This window comes from Mytilus galloprovincialis, chromosome 1 (assembly GCF_965363235.1).
Source record: "Mytilus galloprovincialis chromosome 1, xbMytGall1.hap1.1, whole genome shotgun sequence".
In the NCBI taxonomy this organism is placed as follows: Eukaryota; Metazoa; Mollusca; class Bivalvia; order Mytilida; family Mytilidae; genus Mytilus; species Mytilus galloprovincialis.
In genome coordinates this window covers 76,891,801-76,910,762 of record NC_134838.1, presented here as the reverse complement: position 1 = coordinate 76,910,762, position 18,962 = coordinate 76,891,801, and the positions used below count along the sequence as shown (strand labels likewise).

At 30.1% G+C, this 18,962-nt stretch overlaps 2 protein-coding genes across 2 annotated transcripts in view; one reads left to right on the top strand and one right to left on the bottom strand.

Annotated features, from left to right (window-relative positions):
* The first annotated feature begins 2,039 nt into the window (after nucleotides 1–2,039).
* LOC143084830 (uncharacterized) overlaps nucleotides 2,040–18,962 on the top strand; it is a 138,752-nt gene continuing 121,829 nt past the window's right edge. Inside the window, exon 1 of the mRNA XM_076260893.1 lies at nucleotides 2,040–2,044. The gene's annotated coding sequence lies outside the window, so the exon portion shown is untranslated. The remainder of the gene's footprint in view (nucleotides 2,045–18,962) is intronic.
* On the bottom strand, nucleotides 6,107–18,657 carry LOC143084878 (cadherin-like and PC-esterase domain-containing protein 1). The gene is made up of 18 exons (XM_076260937.1): nucleotides 18,517–18,657; nucleotides 18,002–18,086; nucleotides 17,457–17,580; nucleotides 16,851–16,995; nucleotides 16,407–16,537; nucleotides 15,785–15,857; nucleotides 14,613–14,750; nucleotides 14,018–14,116; nucleotides 13,069–13,289; nucleotides 12,715–12,779; nucleotides 12,165–12,348; nucleotides 10,554–10,725; nucleotides 9,481–9,613; nucleotides 8,602–8,959; nucleotides 8,154–8,255; nucleotides 7,668–7,755; nucleotides 7,215–7,361; nucleotides 6,107–6,719 (listed from the first exon to the last, which is right to left on the bottom strand). Exons 1-18 carry the CDS (start codon nucleotides 18,625–18,627, stop codon nucleotides 6,606–6,608), a joined length of 2,490 nt encoding a protein of 829 aa, XP_076117052.1. The 5' UTR covers nucleotides 18,628–18,657; the 3' UTR covers nucleotides 6,107–6,605.

Genomic DNA, 18,962 nt, shown 5'->3' with positions numbered 1-18,962 from the left:
GTGATGTCCGTATGGCCAGAATACATAGAATAGCTGACGAAACCTAGATGTAGATGATTCCGTGGATTTCTATTATGAACCAGGATTATTATTTGATACGACAGACGCGCGTTTCGTTTCCATAAGACTCATCAAAGACGCTCAGATCAAAATAGTTATAAAGCCAAACAAAGTTGAAGATCATTGAGGACCCGAAATCCAAAAACGTTGTGTCAAATACGGATAAGGAAGTCGATGCCTGGGATAAGAAAATCCTTATTTTTTCGAAATATTTAAATTTTTGTAAACAGGATATTTATTAATATATTTGATATTCATGTCAACATCAAAGTGCTGACAATAAACATTAATATCAGATATTAAATGCTGATTGTTAGGGTAAAAACACGTCCTAAAAACGTAACAAATGTCAATGAAGAAATTGAGCACCTCCTCCTTGCTTTTCACACATGCACACTATAAACACCTAATAGGCCAGATTGCAAATTATAAAAGGATTGGAATAACTGTAACTAGTAATACTCAGACTGCCTAAACTAGTATCTGAAATGGAAAAAAAATCTTAACCATGATAGTTTACCCCCTCCATTTGAAAATTGGATCACTCAACATATATAAATCAGGATTTCAAATAATCTAATTTTAAAGTTTCAAAAAGTATCCTAATAGTTATCAAAGGTACCAGGATTATAATTGTGTACGCCAGACGCTTGTTTCGTCTACATAAGACTCATCAGTAACGCTCATATCAAAATATTTATAAAGCCATATCAAAAAATTTATAAAGCCAAACAAGTACAAAGTTGAAGAACATTGAGAATATAAAATTCCAAAAAGTTTTAAAGTGAAAAATGAATGTTGGAAAGATTGTATTACGCTATGTCATTGCCATTTTATTTACACCCCTCTCCCCACCTTTCAATTGAATTTTCAAATATCCCCTAATAGATCAAAATTAATATTAAAAAGTGTTTTAAAATCTTACACTAGTTACAATATAGTAAATAGTATCTTAAATGACAAAATATATGTTGGAACAGATTGAACTCCCTTTACTTCAGTATCAGAATTCTAAAATATAAAAATATCTAAATCATTATGCTTGTAAAAAGTATCTGAAATAAAAAAAAACTTGTTTTGCTGAAGACTTTTTACATGTGCAATTTATTTTGACTCCTATATCACGGGGGTTGACAATTCCCCTCCCATTAACTTTCAAAGTCTGATATTAGATTATACATTCACAATAGCATTTTAACTGCTTATAAATTCAATAAGTGCCTGTACAGAATAAACAGGGGAGGTCAATTGTGCATGGGGTTTTAATTTTTGATAAAAGAAAGAGGGGTGACTTGTCCATGAAATTCAAAATACCAAACGTCAACGGCGTTATCACCTACTGGCTTCAGACATTGTTGTCAATATAAAGGAATTGTATGCGACTGTCATAGAAGTGAAAGGTTTAACTAGCTATAAACCAGGTTTATTTCCATGTTTTCTTCAAAAGGAAATGCTTGTACAAAGTCAAGATCATGACAGAGTTTTTTCATTAGTTTGAGATATTTGGTCTTTCGATTTTATCAATTGATAATTGGAACTTTCCATTTTGTATTTTCCTTGGGGTTCGGTATTTGTGTTATTTAACTTTTTTCAAATATTGCGTGCTTCTATAAGCTTCTATATGGCGATTAACTTGTTCTTTTAAAATCAAATTTTACATTTGTAGAAGTTTACCTTATTGTCTCTGTATTTCCATGAAATAATTCCACCTCTAAAATGAGATCCCTCTATAATATTACTTCCAATTAATATTAATGCCGTCAAAATTGTGTTTTTAAAATTCATCTTCGCTACAAAAAAAAACGCTATGAAGATGCAAGTATAACTTGTCTATGCTATGATAACTAGAAAAAATGTAATTTATAGTCCGGCGTTTGACGTGTACTGACGTCATGTGTTTTATTTTTAAATAATTCCTTTATGAGTTCTAAGAATATGTTTTTACATAGCCTGCTCACATGGAATCAGTTATGGTATTTAACGAATATTAATCATAATTTAGTTCTTTCGGTCTTTCCGTGAAGGACCTTTTGATTTTGAGATTAATTTTGATAGAAGCGATCTTGAGACTAGATATGAGTCACTTTAGTCTGAGACTTAGCTTTACTTTAAATTGTAAGTATAAGATAATAAGTTATAGAGACTAACGGTCTTTTGATACAAATACAAATATTTTATTAGCACAAACTCATCAACAATAAATGGTTAAGGCTCATGGTATATTAATTACATAGTTAATCATACATAATCAGTATTGTACATAATGACTATATTAATATGTAAAATATAAACAATGATTATGAATTAGACATATTGACAATTTTATAGAGTTTGTTCTGCTTTACGCAGGTTCAGACTGCCTGAAATGAAAGAGGAAGTAAATTTTAAGATTTTGTATGAATTATTATTTAAAAAAAAGATTATATTATTTTCATTTTTTTGATTGGGCTATAGGTTTAACAAATATTAATCAGTACTAACATTGATTTTGTTTTAGTAAATTAAAATGCATAATTTGTTTTCCAAATATTTATTTCTACAAAGTTAAGACTGAACATTGGACAAATGTTGGATGATCCTACACTTGTCGATACTCAATGTTTAACTTTTGATTACAATTAGTTTTTTTTGTAATTTTAATGTTCTGTAAATTATTGAACCAATGCATGCATATACACTAATATAAGTCAGTGACAAACAAGAGAATTGATAGAGCCATTCGTTAATTAAACTTTTTACTAACTGTTTTTTGGGTTGTTGTATTAAATTCTTTCTTTTTAGAATCATGTATTACTATTTACCTTTCAGCGCACGTTTGTTTACATTTCATGGTTTTTTCCCCGAGCTCTTGAGCTGTGCGTTGTCGACATTGTAATGAGAGATCTCCCAGTCAAGGTCCCTGCATACAGGAAAATATCGCCAAATGAGTGCAAAATTCCCGTACTAATGCTTCACAGTAGTTGTCAATCTCCTTATTTGCATATTATTTATCGAACATTAATTCAATTATCGTTTTTGTGATTTTTTTTTATATTCTAATAATTTGAACCACAATGAGATATTTGCAATTTCTTTTAAAAATTGGCATTAAATGAAAAGCTCTTTGAAAGATCTGGTTTTATTCTGTTCAGTTATTTTAAAAGATGATGCAATTATGAACCGTTGACAGACAGATGATGGACACCAAGTAATGGCTATAGCTTACAGTGATGTCTTTAATTTTATTGTGCATAACAAGAGTTTCTGGAATACTCTTCAGTACAAAGAGTTATGAAATTCAAAAATATAAAATGTTTGGGAGCAGTAAACCAAAGAGGGATACATAAAATTGATATTGCCAAAATTGTAAAAGACAAAACTTGCATGAATGTATTGCAACCAAAACATTATTTTATATCCTGGTTTTAGAATATATGTATCATTGTTATCATGTCTGTTCTCCAGCATTATGTTTTATAGTAATAGACCATTTTAGTCTATACATTGTATCTTTCTAAAATGAAAGTTGTTTTGTGACATTTTCTGTGTATGTTGGCATTTGTTTTTGTTCCGGTTCAGTGTTTCCAATGTTTTCCCATTGTAGTTGATGTGTTTCCCTTAGTTTTGGTTTGTGACCCGAATTGGTTTTAGTTAAATCGATTTATGACTATTCAGGAACATGTAAATATACTGTTCCCACGGATATTGAACAGCGGTATACTACTGTTGCCTTTTTCTAATACTTTATCTTTTCGAGTCTAAAAAGTTTTAAAATCACAAATTCTTTCAGTCAAAATCCTAAAACTTGTGTTATAGACACAAATAGTTCAACTAAACAAGTGATATCAATACAACATTTTCAGAAATCTACAGTGAAAAATAAAAGAAGAATGTGCCGGAGGACATGAATGCACCCATTCAAGCATTGAAGGTTTAAAAGGGGCAAAGCTATAGAATGGTACATGACTAACTGCCTAATTCTGTCTGTGTGTTGTGGTTCTGAACATTGTGTATGTGTTTCATAAAATTTGGATGAGGAAAACTTAAGTTAAAGTATGAAAACGAAAATGGGGTGGACAGAAGAAGGAAAACTTAATGCACACATTGCCTACAGTGGGAGCATAAAAAAACCATAAGACTTGCTTTGACTATGAACTAAGAAGAATTCATACATATACAGACAAAAAAGAATCTTTACTATGTCTTTTTAATAAAAACACAAATTCAAATTATTCAAATATATATGATTTATTTCAAATACAATTTATTATTAGATACATAAATTGATAAAAATATATATTTGAAAGACAATGGGTGTAGAACATGGCAACAAGAACCAAATATGTGTACATGTTATATTGTATACAAACACAAGTCATTTATAAAGAGAAAAAAAATTAACAGAAATATTCCATTGCACTTGACTGCCAAACCATTTTTTTTGTAATGCAATACATAAATGTTAAAACATATCTAAGACATTAATTTTTCATTTTCTATGACTGTTTAAGCTTTCTTGCAATTTACTATTAAGCTATCCTCAAAAGTCAATGCATGTGTACTACCTTGATACAATGAACTTTTATTATTGACTTCTTTAGAATGTTCTATTAAAATCCTCCCCAAACATCAATTATACTGAGAACTTAAACCTATTCTGTCCAATACAAAAATTAGCAAAGGTAAAAGTTCTCTCTTTCTGGTCTTATCAGAATGTGCATTTATTTCTTTGTTTGCTTTTAAACAATTCATTTTAATGCTTATATTAACAGTTTATCAAAAGGAGTCAAGGCACTGTCAATGTAGTTAATACTGTAAGTCCTCAAATTTTTGAATGCATTTATTATTTGATTTTTTAATAATAAACAAAATTATGAGATTTATCATCACAGTTTTATGAAAAACTGCATACAAATAGTGCTTTCAAAATTGAAAATGTGTAAAATGAGTTTATATTTATGTGAATACAATTTTTTCACAATTTTTACATCATTAAAGATGTTGAAAGAACTCTGATGTTGCATTTGGTATAAATTTCAAATTATCAAATAGATAAATAATTAATCAACTAACAATTAATAGTACAATAGAATTTTAGCACCAATAGAAATAAACATACATGGGTAAATATTGTATACTTAAAAAATTTAACATAAAATTATAAAAATCATATGTTAATAAAACAATGCAAAATAGTTAAAATTTGCATTTCAAATAGTACATTTTGTGCATAATATATAAATAACAAGGCATTTTTTAAACAAATAAAAAATGTAGAACAAATGGTAATTTGTAAAATGATAAACTTTAATCTAAAGAGCACTCATAGATGCCTTTCCAATAAACATTACCCTGTCACATTTATGCAGATGAGTGTCTGGCCTTTGTTGGTCTTGTATGCTGGTTTTTTTTTTAAATCATTTATATATTTCAGAATTTACTATGAACTCCATTTTCACTGAAATAGTATATATTTTTGTCTAGGAGCCAGCTGTTTTGTAGGTGTGACAAACAGAGGTTTATTTTTAGATGACATTACCCTCTCATCAAACAACCAAATATGTTATGAGATGATAGTAGACTAAAATACCACAGATAAATAGTATCATAAAGTAATTCTTCATACAGATAAAACATCTTTTACCCTTTAAGCACTTAAAGACAGTAAACAATTATGAAAAGAAAAAAACATTTTGTACTTTATTTTATGTAGGAGAAGTTCTTAGAATTAAAAAATGTGTAATACAAATACCAGGAATGATATTCATCTTAGAAAAGTTCCTTGAATAATGATTACATATGTAAAAGCTTACAATGATAATTATTAAGAGAAGTTCCTGGAATATTTATTATATAATAGAATTGCAAGGAATATCTATTTTTAACAGATATTTAAAGAAAAATTATTTGGCAAGGCATTTCTCTTTGAAGAAGTTTGAAGAAACAAGACATTTTTTCAAAAACTAAGAGCAATAAATGTTTAAATAAGTAAAATATTGCTTCTAACTTTCATTTATGAAAAAATATCATTCATGTATAAAAGTACAAATACATGAGATACACTTTAAAATGCACTTTAATAGGTGTAAACAATCACATGATGAATATGTTTGTTAATTATTATTAATTTGATTTTATCTTTTATTTTGACCTTTAAAATCACTCTATTGTTTTATTTCCAATCATTCCTGAAAGAAAATTTATAGGGCTTGAAGTTAGGGAATCTATTCTATGAAGAAAAAATATCACATAATTTAATAAAATACCATGTAATTTTAGTTCTTTTAAGGAACATTTGTAATATACTATTTTGTTGGCTGTGGAACATTTATTATGAAGATCAAATATAAAGTCACAAGTTCACTCATCAATCATAATGTACTGAAGATTCTCTTTACTTCACGTCTTGCCATGAACTTTTGGGCTGACATACTTCTGAAGAATCGTTGACTAGAACCATGTGACTAAAAACTCTAGGTACTTCTGCACACATCTAGGTTAAGTGTTAGTTCTCTTGAGATCATGTGATCAAGTCATTTTTCCTGATAAAAATGAAACTGTGCTTTTCATCCAGGATGACGCTGACATATTGCATTTATCATTAACTCTGAATAAGCAGCATTGATGTCACCTTCAATGTGGTATTGCTTTATTCCAAGTCTATTTGTTGTCGTGGTAACCTAAAAAAAAAATTTAAATTTAAATTATTTTTTATTGTGGGGGACTAGTTACTGTCATTAAGGTAACCTGCCATTTCATGTCAATACAGAAGCATTGCCTAAATACAACATACTCTTGTTAGCTTAAGACAAATAACATAAGATAAATTTATTCATAAACAAGTACATAAAATACAGTCAAGAAAAGTTCTTGTAGGCTATATTAAAAAAACACACATAAGTCTAGAATTTCAACGATTGAAAATTAAAGAAAGGCATGCCAAAAATCTTGTCAGTACTGACACATTGACTCTGGCGCTAATTATACCCTGATAAACTAGCAGTCAATCAAATATAAATCTATTTTATGAAATGTTAAAAGTGTCAAAATTTTCATGTAGACTTGTGAGACTAGATGTTCACTACTGATGTTTTCTGTACTGCTAAATTACAACCAATGATTTGATCTGAAGGACAAGATCAAGGTATTTATTTCTTAAAATATATATACTATACCTTATGAAAATGACAAGCACATTTCCCTTGTAAGAAATCTTTATATCTAGACATAGTCATATTAAATGTTGGTATAACATGGAATCCATGGTTACTAGCATATCTGCCTACTTCTCTTTCTTGTATCTCTAACTTCTCTTGGTGGTTCTAGATAAAAGGAAAAGTGACAAGATTAACATGTGACACAGGCATGAATAAAACACCCAGTTATTACAATTTTGCGGAACTTAGTCACAATAAAATTTCCAAATTATCTACAAAAGTCCTTTCTGCTGCAAACTTGTAACTAGGAGATGATGAGTTTCTTCTAATTGAAAATAAAATTTTAATAGTCTGCTTTAAAAAAAACGTTTTAATGAGGTAAACCCTGAGCAGACTATAAACCTGACTGAACTTTAAAACATGCTGTAACATAAAACTACTGAGGTAACTAAAATACATTTGTCTACTCACTTGTGATGCAAAATGTACACCTTCTACATGCTGATGAAATCCTGCACCATGACCTTTCATTATCAATTTGATTCCCGTCAATCCCTCCCTGAAACAATTATTTGATCAATAATAAAAAAAAAACTATAACTCGTTATCTACATTTATAATTTCAATTTTAGTTGATTGAAGGTATTTTTCATGCAACATGTTTGCCATTAATATATCATGTTTTAACATACTTGAATTCATTTTCCAGTGTGTTTTATTCAAATTGTTGAAAAAGCAATGTGCAAACTATTTTTCAAATTTTCTTTTATCCTTAAATCTTCCTGCACATCCAAGGCTTTTATCGCCCTTGTTACTTAATTCAATGTCAAGTACACATGTGTATATATGTCTCTGCTCATATGAACTGATCCTCATATTAATTTTCCTATTGTGAAATTCTTCCAAAATAGTCAATACGACTTAAGAACTAAGTAATCAATGCTACCTATAACATACCTTTTCAATGCCTTCCATATGACATTAATGTGTTGTTTGCCTAACCAATGGACTCCTCCAACCACCAATACAGTGTTACTATTATTCTCTAAAGGTGATGTCCTGTTAAAATAATAAAGGATAAGTTAAACTATCTTCTTGAATTTTCATTTTCCCTCAAGGGAGGAAATATAATAACAGAGTTTCATCTGAATTTGCTTTTATCTTTTCAATACAGGGAGATAACTCTTTTTTTTTCTTCGTAAAATATAATTTAAATAGAGATCAAAGATGTTTTTTGGCACTAAACTTCCTTATCTTCACAATACAGGGAGATAACTCTAATTTTTTTCTGTCAAGGTGATTAAAAGATATCAAAGGTAGTTTCTGTGAACAATTAAATATCAGTAAAGAATAAAAGTTTGAAGGTCAATTACGAAATATAAAATAATATATTCTTTTTACATACCATTTAATAAGTTGATACACAGCTTTATCAAATCCTGGTCTATGGTTGTTAGGCAACCAGAATTGTGGATAATATGCAAAACTCATTAATGTCTGCTGATTGTTAACACTTGTGTAAAATTTTAGATCATGTGTTTTATCCCAGTCATACAAAGTTCCATTTATTTTTTCTAAAATATAGTGCATGATACCACGATTTGTAGAATCCCCAATAAATAAAAATTTCTTTCCAACAAAACATTTCTTCACTTCTGTAATGCTATGTTTCCTGTGCTGACATGATGATGGCTGCCATCTTGCTTGTTGCCAATAGCAACTTTCTCTATCTGCACATGAATAACATGGAACTTTCCAGTCAGCTGCAAATATTAATTATAGTCAGAAAGTTTGACAATAAATTTCTGATTGTACCATTATTTAAATAAAGAATGTAAATTTCATACTTCAGAAATATTTGTAACTTTACAATAATTTTACCTGCAGCCGATAACTTTCATCTAAATAGAGAAGAATTTTTTATTTTATTTTATCAACCTAACAAGTATTTTTGTAGATCTGCTACATCACTCAGTAGTCAAGTCAAAAGATAGGTTCATAAGTGTTTCTTGTTTCTAGTTTTTCATATAGATTAGACAGTTGGTTTTCCTCATTTTGAATGGTTTTACACTTGTCATTTTTGGGGCCCTTTATAACTTGCCGTTCTGTTTGAGCCAAGGTTTCATGTTGAAGATTGTACTTGGACCTGTTAATTGTTTACTTTTACAAATTGTGACTTGGATGGAGAGTTGTCTCTTTGGCACTCATACCACATCTTCTTGTATCTATTATATTTACGGTGTTGGTTTCTGTCAAAAGTTAACCATTAAAAAGTAATGCCTACCATCTAAAGAATCTTGATAATTGTAACAATATGGTTTCTTGTTTGACTCTAAAATAAACTGGTTCCATGTTGTATACTGAGCTGATGGTTGTAATCCACAGCTTTGATCAGGCAGAAACTTCAGTGTACAATCCTATAATTTAAATTAGAGCCATTAAAAATACATTGGATAACAAATTGTAAAGAGATTCTCCTTCAATTGGCAACTTAGAACAATGATATTTGGAATACCTGATTAATATTTCTAACTTTTATTACTAAAATTCTATGAAGAGATCTCTGAAAACCAAAACATTTTTTTTTGCAATGAAACAAGAATTTTTATGGCAAATATAATCTCTCAAATTAATACAATACTATATAAGCCTAATAGATGATATTAGTTTTGGGGACTGATATTTTCTTTTCAATCAAGGTCTAACAATCAGTCTACATTTTTTTATGTTCTCATGTTCTGTCTTTGCACCACTGACCCAGCAGGCAGGTTTGAGTGCTGGCAAACATGTTCAACCGAACCACATTCTGTATGTGCTTGTACCAAGTGGTTATTGTTGTTTATGCTGTCTTTCGTATTTGTTTTTCATTCATTGTTTGTATGTAAATCAGTTAATTTGTTTTCTCATTTCCATTGTTCTAACTTTTGTCTATGTCACAGCCTTTTATAGCTTACTATAAGGGACATGTAGCATGACAGTTTAGTTTTTTGGGCAATAAACTGTGTATGCACTGCCCTGTATACCTGTTTAAAACATGTTTTCAGTACAGTATTTAAAATGCCCTGTAATTTACATGTTTGAGAACACATGTTTTCAGTACAGTACTATGTATGTCCTACAGTGTATAATTTACCTGTTTAAGAACACATGTTTTCAGTACAGCACTGTATAATTTACCTGTTTAAGAACACATGTTTTCAGTACAGCACTGTATAATTTACCTGTTTAAGAACACATGTTTTCAGTACAGCACTGTATAATTTACCTGTTTAAGAACACATGTTTTCAGTACAGGACTGTGTATAATTTACCTGTTTAAGAACACATGTTTTCAGTACAGGACTGTGTATAATTTACCTGTTTAAGAACACATGTTTTCAGTACAGTACTAGAAATGCCTGTCTGTCCTCCATATTTTCTATAGACATTGAATGTGTAGGTATTTATTATAACTGGTTGTCTTTTACTAATATCCACTACATGTATCTTGATTAAATTGTCTCCCAGTCCTATTGTGAAGTTACTTTTTCTACAATGAAAAGAAAAAAAATATATTTGTCAGAATATGAAGGGAGAAAGAAAACAAAACAAGTGAAACTGCGAGCTACTGCTCACTGATGATACCCCCGTCGCAAGTGGATAATATTAATAGTGTAAAAATATGCAAGTGTTCGGTAAACAGGAAGTTGTCGAGTGATGAATCTGAAAACGCATCACACGGTATAGCTGACTTATAAAAATCCTGAAACCAAATTTCAGAAATCCTTGTATTGTAGTTCCTGAGAAAAATGTGACGAAAATTTTTAACTTGGTTATCATGTGTAAAATCATACAAGTGTTCGGTAAACAGGAAGTTGTCGAGTGATGAATCTGAAAACGCATCACACGGTATAGCTGACTTATATAAATCCTGAAACCAAATTTCAGAAATCCTTGTATTGTAGTTCCTGAGAAAAATGTGACGAAAATTTTCAACTTGGCTATCATGTGTAAAATCATACAAGTGTTCGGTAAACAGGAAGTTGTCGAGTGATGAATCTGAAAACGCATCACAAGGTATAGCTGACTTATATAAATCCTGAAACCAAATTTCAGAAATCCTTGTATTGTAGTTCCTGAGAAAAATGTGACGAAAATTTTCAACTTGGCTATCATGTGTAAAATCAGACAAGTGTTCGGTAAACAGGAAGTTGTGAAGTGATGAATCTGAAAACGCATCACACGGTATGGCTGACATATATAAATGTTGATACCAAATTACAGAAAGGGTGGATGTGTAGTTCCTGAGAAAAATGTGACGAAAGTTTCATGGGACGGACTGACTGACGGACTGATGGACGGACGGACTGACGGACGGACTGACAGACAGAGGTAAAACAGTATACCCCCCCTTTTTTAAAGGCGGGGGTATAAAAACAAATAATTTTATACAGCAGAGTAAGCTATTCTTGCTTAATTGCTAACTATATATATCAAATAGGATATTTCTAGAAACTCAATACAGCAACATTTTGTGGAACTCTTTCCTACTGAAGAGCATCAAAAGGCAAACTTTTCTGTGTCATAGCTATCATCTATATTTTATGTTTCCATATAACATCCTAATAAGCAAAATTTTTGTAATTTTAAATTTCTACAATAAATGAGCGACCATCTGAATCTGGTGGAAATTTGGTTGCTAATATAATTTGTATGTGTCAGATTTACTTTGTGTTTATTGTTTTGTTATGAAACAGGCTGTTGGATTTTTTGTTTGAATAATTTTGTCAAGTTTGGGCCTGGATGACTATGCAGTATGGATATTGCATATTGTTGTATAGTGACCTATAGTTGCTTATATCCACTTCATTTGAACTCTGTCTGATAGTTGTCTCATTGGCAATCATACCACAAAATTTTGAGCACCAAAAATATTCTGAAAACGTTTCTAAACTTAACTTGGTTCTTCTAGAATATGTGACTAATTACCTGACTAAACCACTAATATTTTCAAATCTAGCTTCAGTTTTACTGTCTTTAGTTCTGACATCAAAATGTAACATTATGATGTCGTAGTTCACTGTAATGTTATAATTCATCTTGTATGGGTCAAGTTGAAGGTCAATTGTAGGATATACCTCCAGATGGCTTAGTAATGTTGCACCTTCTTCATCTGTAATGGAAATATGATAATTCAATACATCACATATAGAACTTATTCTCTTGGAAATGTCTAATGTTGTTATAACTGTGTCCAATCCATTTTGCTATTTTTGCATATATCACATGTGTTTAATAACATACCTATAACATAATTATATCATAAGAATGATTTGATTTATGTCTTGGATAGAATACTTTTGTAGATGGAAAAGTTTTCTATAGTTCTTTGTAAGCTTTAAGCAATAGTGATGTTTAAATCTTGGTTCTATTTGACCTTGAAAGAATGACAATGACCTTTGTTTGTCTTCTCTTTTTATTTTGAGATCCAATTAATATGTAACCCACACATTTTGTTATTTATTGATATTTTACTTACCAGATAATATGTAGTCTTTCTGATCACTACTTTTTAGATGTCTGCGGAAATTTGAGTGTGGAACCCTGTAAATATATTTATTTTCAAACCTTTGATTAAAGCATTTTTTTTAAATCTTCTATCAAAGAAAATATTCTTAAAGTCAGAGGACAGAAATTCTTTGAAAAGAGGGTCATTGGAAGGGAAATATGAATTTGATCTGTAACTCAACATTATACACTTACCAATCAAAATAAGATTGTAAAGACATAATGGAAAAAATCTGGGCAGAAGTTAGATATCAGATTCAATAAGGGATGGGCTGAAATTACAGAAAACTTATATTTGCCATATATTTAACTAAATATTACTTACAAGTTTGATCTGAGTAAATCTTCCTCAACATAATCCACTTCTGCAGATAAGTGACTCTCCACTTGATGAAGGAGAGAATGGACATCTGCTGTAGAATGGAATTCTGGGATATGATGATCCTTGATCTGTTGATTAAGTGTCTGTAGAGATCTATCATTCATCCAGATCTGCTGGAGTTTGGTTATATCTAATGTATAGTCATCTGACAATGAAGGATATATCTGAAATCAAAAATAATATTTCATTCAACTTGTTCTATTTTGTCCAGCAAAGATTGAGGATAACAAAGAGATACTGTAAACTAACTTATTTTAGTGGATACTTTATTTCAGGTTTTTGCCGTTTCTTGACCACTTCACGATGATTTCATTGCATGCGGGATTTTCAAATTTACCTGATGTAGTTAGATAACAAAAGATCCTGGTTTTACATTTTGGCAATTATTCATATTCAGGTTATGTTTCTACTCGTCAAATTCACAAAAATAAGTTGATTTACAGAAACAAATTCAGGAGCCTTTTGTTAGTCTTGTATTATTTTAACTTTTAGATTCTTGTGTACAATTTGGAGTTCAATATAACGTACATTATCACTGAACTAGTATATATTTGTTTAGGGGCCAGCTGAAGGACGCCTCCGGGTGCGTGAATTTCTCGTTGCATTGAAGACCTGTTGGTGACCTTCTGCTGTTGTCTGCTCTATGGTCGGGTTGTTGTCTCTTTGGCACATTCCCCATTTCCATTCTCAATTTTATCATTAATCAACAAGCAGTCTGAGAGAATGGAATGGCAATACCAAGTCCACTAGAGGTTTAAAATTCATTGTCCTTCAATGAAAATGCTAACTTGTCATGGTGTAAATTTTATAGCAAATACAAAGTCAGTATCCTCATCAATGTTTGCATATTCATCCCATAAATGGTAACTTTTTTTAATTTAAAGACTGTTACCTTGATAAAATTTCCTAATGATTTACTCTCTTTTGCACTATTAAGAAGATAAATCAGGTCAGATTCCAGTAAACAAACACCAAAACCATTTCTGCATTTCTGTAAAAGAAATATATATAAGTAATAAACAAATTTGTTATATTTTTCTTTTTTGATCAGAATGTTTTGTAAATCTAAAAGAAATCTAAAGTCATAGTAAAAGAGGTTTTGAAAGTTGTATAAAACATTGAACCAATTTTAAAATCTTATCATGTGTTAGAATGACATTTTAGAAAATAAGATTTATTTCTATTCCTGGGGTTATAGTTTTAGTAGATTTTGTGAGAATTGGTGTAACACAAATTCAAGTGTTCTATCCAGTTCAAATTATCCTGTAGTTCCTCGACTTGTATGCAGAATTTGGATCTATTTAAGGGGAGATAACTATGATTTGAAGAAAGGTATATTAATTTCTCAAATACATTTTTCTATAATTTCAGGCATCTGTAAATCTCAGCCATTCCAGTTTTAAGGTATTACTAAGGTGTTAGATCTCAACTGCCAAATTTGCTGACTAAATCATTCAATTTTTGATTCAGGAAAATCAATAATATACCTTCTGATCCAGTATAATATCACTGGTACTTTCACCGAGAGCTACAGCTACTTCCATTGAAACTGTTTCCTTAGTAATCATTAGAGAAACAGTATCTTTTACTATGTCAAAACATTCACTCTGGGTTAATGGTTTCATCTGAAAAGAAATTAAAACATAGATGTATTTATATAAGAATATATATATTTTTTTATTTACTATATATAGTTTTCTCTACATTGGCTAGAGGTATAGGGGGAGGGTTGAGATCTCACAAACATGTTTAACCCCGCCACATTTTTGCGCCTGTCCCAAGTCAGGAGCCTCTGGCCTTTGTTAGTCTTGTATTATTTAATTTTAGTTTCTTGTGTACAATTTGGAAATTAGTATGGCGTTCATTATCACTGAACTAGTATATATTTGTTTAGGGGCCAGCTGAAGGACGCCTCCAGGTGCGGGAATTTTTCGCTTCATTGAAGACCTGTTTGTGACCTTCTACTGTTGTTTTTTTCTATGGTCGGGTTGTTGTTTCTTTGGCACATTCCCCATTTCCATTCTCAATTTTATTCTAATTGGCAAACATACAATATCTCCTAATTCTATACTATTTATGATTAATTTCTTATATTGTTTGCCATATATTTTAAGTGTTGTGGTTGTTGAACTATATTTTCTTGTAGATTTGGTCTTAACAGTGTTAACATTGATCATTGTTTTGCTGCAATAAAAGATTTTTAAATATATTATGTACGCATTTATAAATAACCATAATAAGCAGTATTTACAGTTATCAAACAGTTCCTTTTTACTCCATTAAGGTGGTACTTAACACTACAGGGAGATAACTCTGTAAAGTCAGCTAAACATCTTACTTATGTTGTGTTGTAAAAGGAATATTAAGCTTCTCAATGATCAAAATAGGTGTTTGTCAAACAGCTATATAACCAGTGTAATATTTCTAAGAAAACGGTTGGTTAAAACTTTTTTGAAATTTTTATATTTTTGTTTAAGGATAAAAGTTAATACTTTGACAAAGTTATATGAAAATTAAGCGAACCAAATTAATTTTAGTGAAAGTGTTGGGTACCACCTTAAGAAGTTATTAAAATTTCAACAAAGACATTATTTTCTATCTGACTTATAAGAATTCATAGACTTATATAGTTCTGTGCTTTTCAAAAACTTTAACAAACCTTCAATATGATTGGTTGGAAATTTGATGTGAAGACCACATGGTACTGTAACAACTGTGTATATTGGTTATATCTACAATTAAGAAATGTCAAAGAAATTGCTAATTTACAAATTTCAAAAGAGAAGATATATATTATAACATATTTTATATCATTATGCAAAAAACAATTAGGTGTTAAATTGGCAAATTTGAAAGATTATGACAAATCTGAAAATTAATTTAAAGAGATGTTGAAAAATCAAAGTAATGAATTACTGTGTCGATCAGCAAGTGTATTTCTTTAAGCCATCCTTTTTATTATTTGACACAGTTACATTTAAAAAATAATGCATGTATATTACATGATATATATGGTGATTTCTGTAGAGTTAATTATGTTAAGTAAGATTTCAAAAATTTAAAACCTTTAGATCTAGTTGATCTTTAGTATATGAGATATGTTTTATCATTTTCAAAATAAAAAAAAAGTCACTTGTAATTAAATAGTTTAAAATTGTATCATGTATCACTTTTTGCATTCCCCTTATGTTGAATATAGTTTTGCTTTTATAAAAATAATAAACAAACTTTAACAGCCAACCCACAACTTAAATTGACAAAATTTTCACTCAACAACTTACATGTAATTGTACTGTAGATTCAGTTTCAATGCTAAATTCTCTGATGTTAATAAACTTAAAACAACAGACCGCTTCAGGTTTGTCCACCAGATGGCCTCTAATGTTTCACCAACACTATCTGATATGTATGTCTAAAAAATATCATGTCAAATATCAATAATTCAGAAATCTTAATGAAAGCTAATACAGTATGCCCCAAAATATTTTGACTAATATTCCAACATTTTTATAAAGTGTCTAAACAAAGTTTGGCAAATTATCTCCCCTGCCTTGGTCAATTTTTTTTTATCTTCCTTTATTTGTCATACAATGCAAATTTGAAAAATGTATTAATATATTAACATTTGATTAGGACCGAGTATGAAAAACTGATGATAATAGAAATTCAACATTTTATAAAGAAAATTCAAAACATGTCTAGTAGTTCCATAAAAAATAACATACCTTCATTTCTTCCAGTTTTTTTCCAGAGTAGATGTATAGCCTTACAGGAAACATTGCTGCCACATATACGTTTAGTTTCATATGGATGATAGTACCATTATTCCTCAATAAACTGCTGTCGCTGTGCCATAGTCTACCATTGTATCTGAAAAAACAATAAATCCAATACTGTTAAGACGTGTCAAACAATGTAGATGTCTACTCTCTGCTAATCCAAAAGCAAAAGCAATGTAAGAAAATATGATGTCATTAACTCATTTTTATAAAGAAGAAAATCTTACATTAAGCGACCCATATATTGACTTCTGGAAGTTGTTTGTTTTTAAGTTATTGGGTTGCTGTCTGGTAAACGCAACATCTCCTTTTCTAAGTTAATTTTCAAAACATGATAATCCAGTTAGGAAAGTTAAAATCCACTTAAATTGCCATTTCAGAATCTGAAGGACTTTAGGGTATTTCATTGTTCATAAAAATATGATCACATCATTGGTTTAATTTCATTTTTTTAAAGTTGAAAATTTGGAGACCAATCGCAACATTTTGATGTATGCTTTTGAAACTATTACCCAGACTGTCTTAGTTTCAGAGATGGTGATTTAAACCCACCTTATATCTCTTGCATCTGTTCCATGTTTGGTCTGAATTCCTTTCTTTTCATCATACAATATATATCTAGACTTTTTCTTTTCTAATGCTGGTAGTTTGTCATAGCATGTTGCATTATGACTCTCTGCAATACAATTATCTTTAATAAGAACGAACCTTGTCAAAACTTTTACTCTTTTGTGTGTCTTATAAATATTTTTTACACAATACCAAATCTTATAATTTCATGCAAAAAATATGTTTCAAGATTTTGTGCTGAAATACTCATTTCATTTAGAGACAATTAAACAGGTTAACTTTCAAGCATCATGGGACTTCAGTATAATTGAATTTAGTTGACATTTTATTAACTTGTTAACTCTATAACTTTGAGCTTAAATGATGAGTTTAGCTTCCAGGCATATAATAGCATAGTTATAATTTTTTTTTAGCATCCTAATTTTGAGTGTTTTTTAACATTCTTATTTTGAGGGTTTTTTGGCATGCTAATTTTGAGAACTAATATTTTATCCTTTTTTAAAATTTTCTACATAAATTATAAATACCTGTAATTTTGCTATAGACTGTATGTAGGTAACAGATATATTCTGGCTGTTCCATAACTTGATGTAGGACTGGTATGTGGTTGTACTGAAAGATAATAATACTGTATAGCGGGTTATTTTTGCTGGGGTGTAAATTTTTGCTTATTTTTGCCGATAGAACAAAATTGCCAAAATAGTTTCCACCAACTTAATAGTGCTCATACAATGGTATTGATAAAAGCTTTGAAACCTGATATTTAACATTCTTATATTTGACTGTATATCTTTGAAAGTAGAAATGTCTTCATGACAATTTTCTATGATTACAACTTACTAAAAAATTCTTCTGGAAATGAGTAGGCAAACATTTTTCAATTACATGGTTATTTTTTTTTTGTAAGACTCTTTTGAAGAGGTGTGGTATAAGGGTTAAGTCAGCCTATCATACAAGTAAAGTATCTGAACGCTGGTAAAAAAACATTAACACTAAGAGGGCAAAGATATCTAGTACTGTTTCTTTGAATTCTTTTCCTTACCTTGGTAAAGGCATCATTTCTATTTTCTATATCAGTTTTACTTGCACTCCATACGACAGACCAGTTCACTTTTGTATCTAGAAAACAAATATCGAAAACACTATTTAACATTTTATATACAAGATCATCTTATCATGTTTCAATTTTCAGTGAACCATGAAATAGGGGTCAATCCCTTAATTTAGCTAATAATTATATATTTAACATCATAATGAACATATGTCCTAACCCAGGACAAAGGGGGGGTTCCATTTACATGTCCCCATTCAAATACATTGATTGTCCAAAAAAAGGGGGGGTTCCAACCCCCGGAACCCCCCCCCTCTGGATCCTAGCCTGTTTTTATATAATACATCATTTTTTATTTAGGTTTTTAGAACTGCTTTATCATGAAGACAAGGATATGACTTGCTACTCATGTTTTACTTAGAGTGCATTTGTTTCTA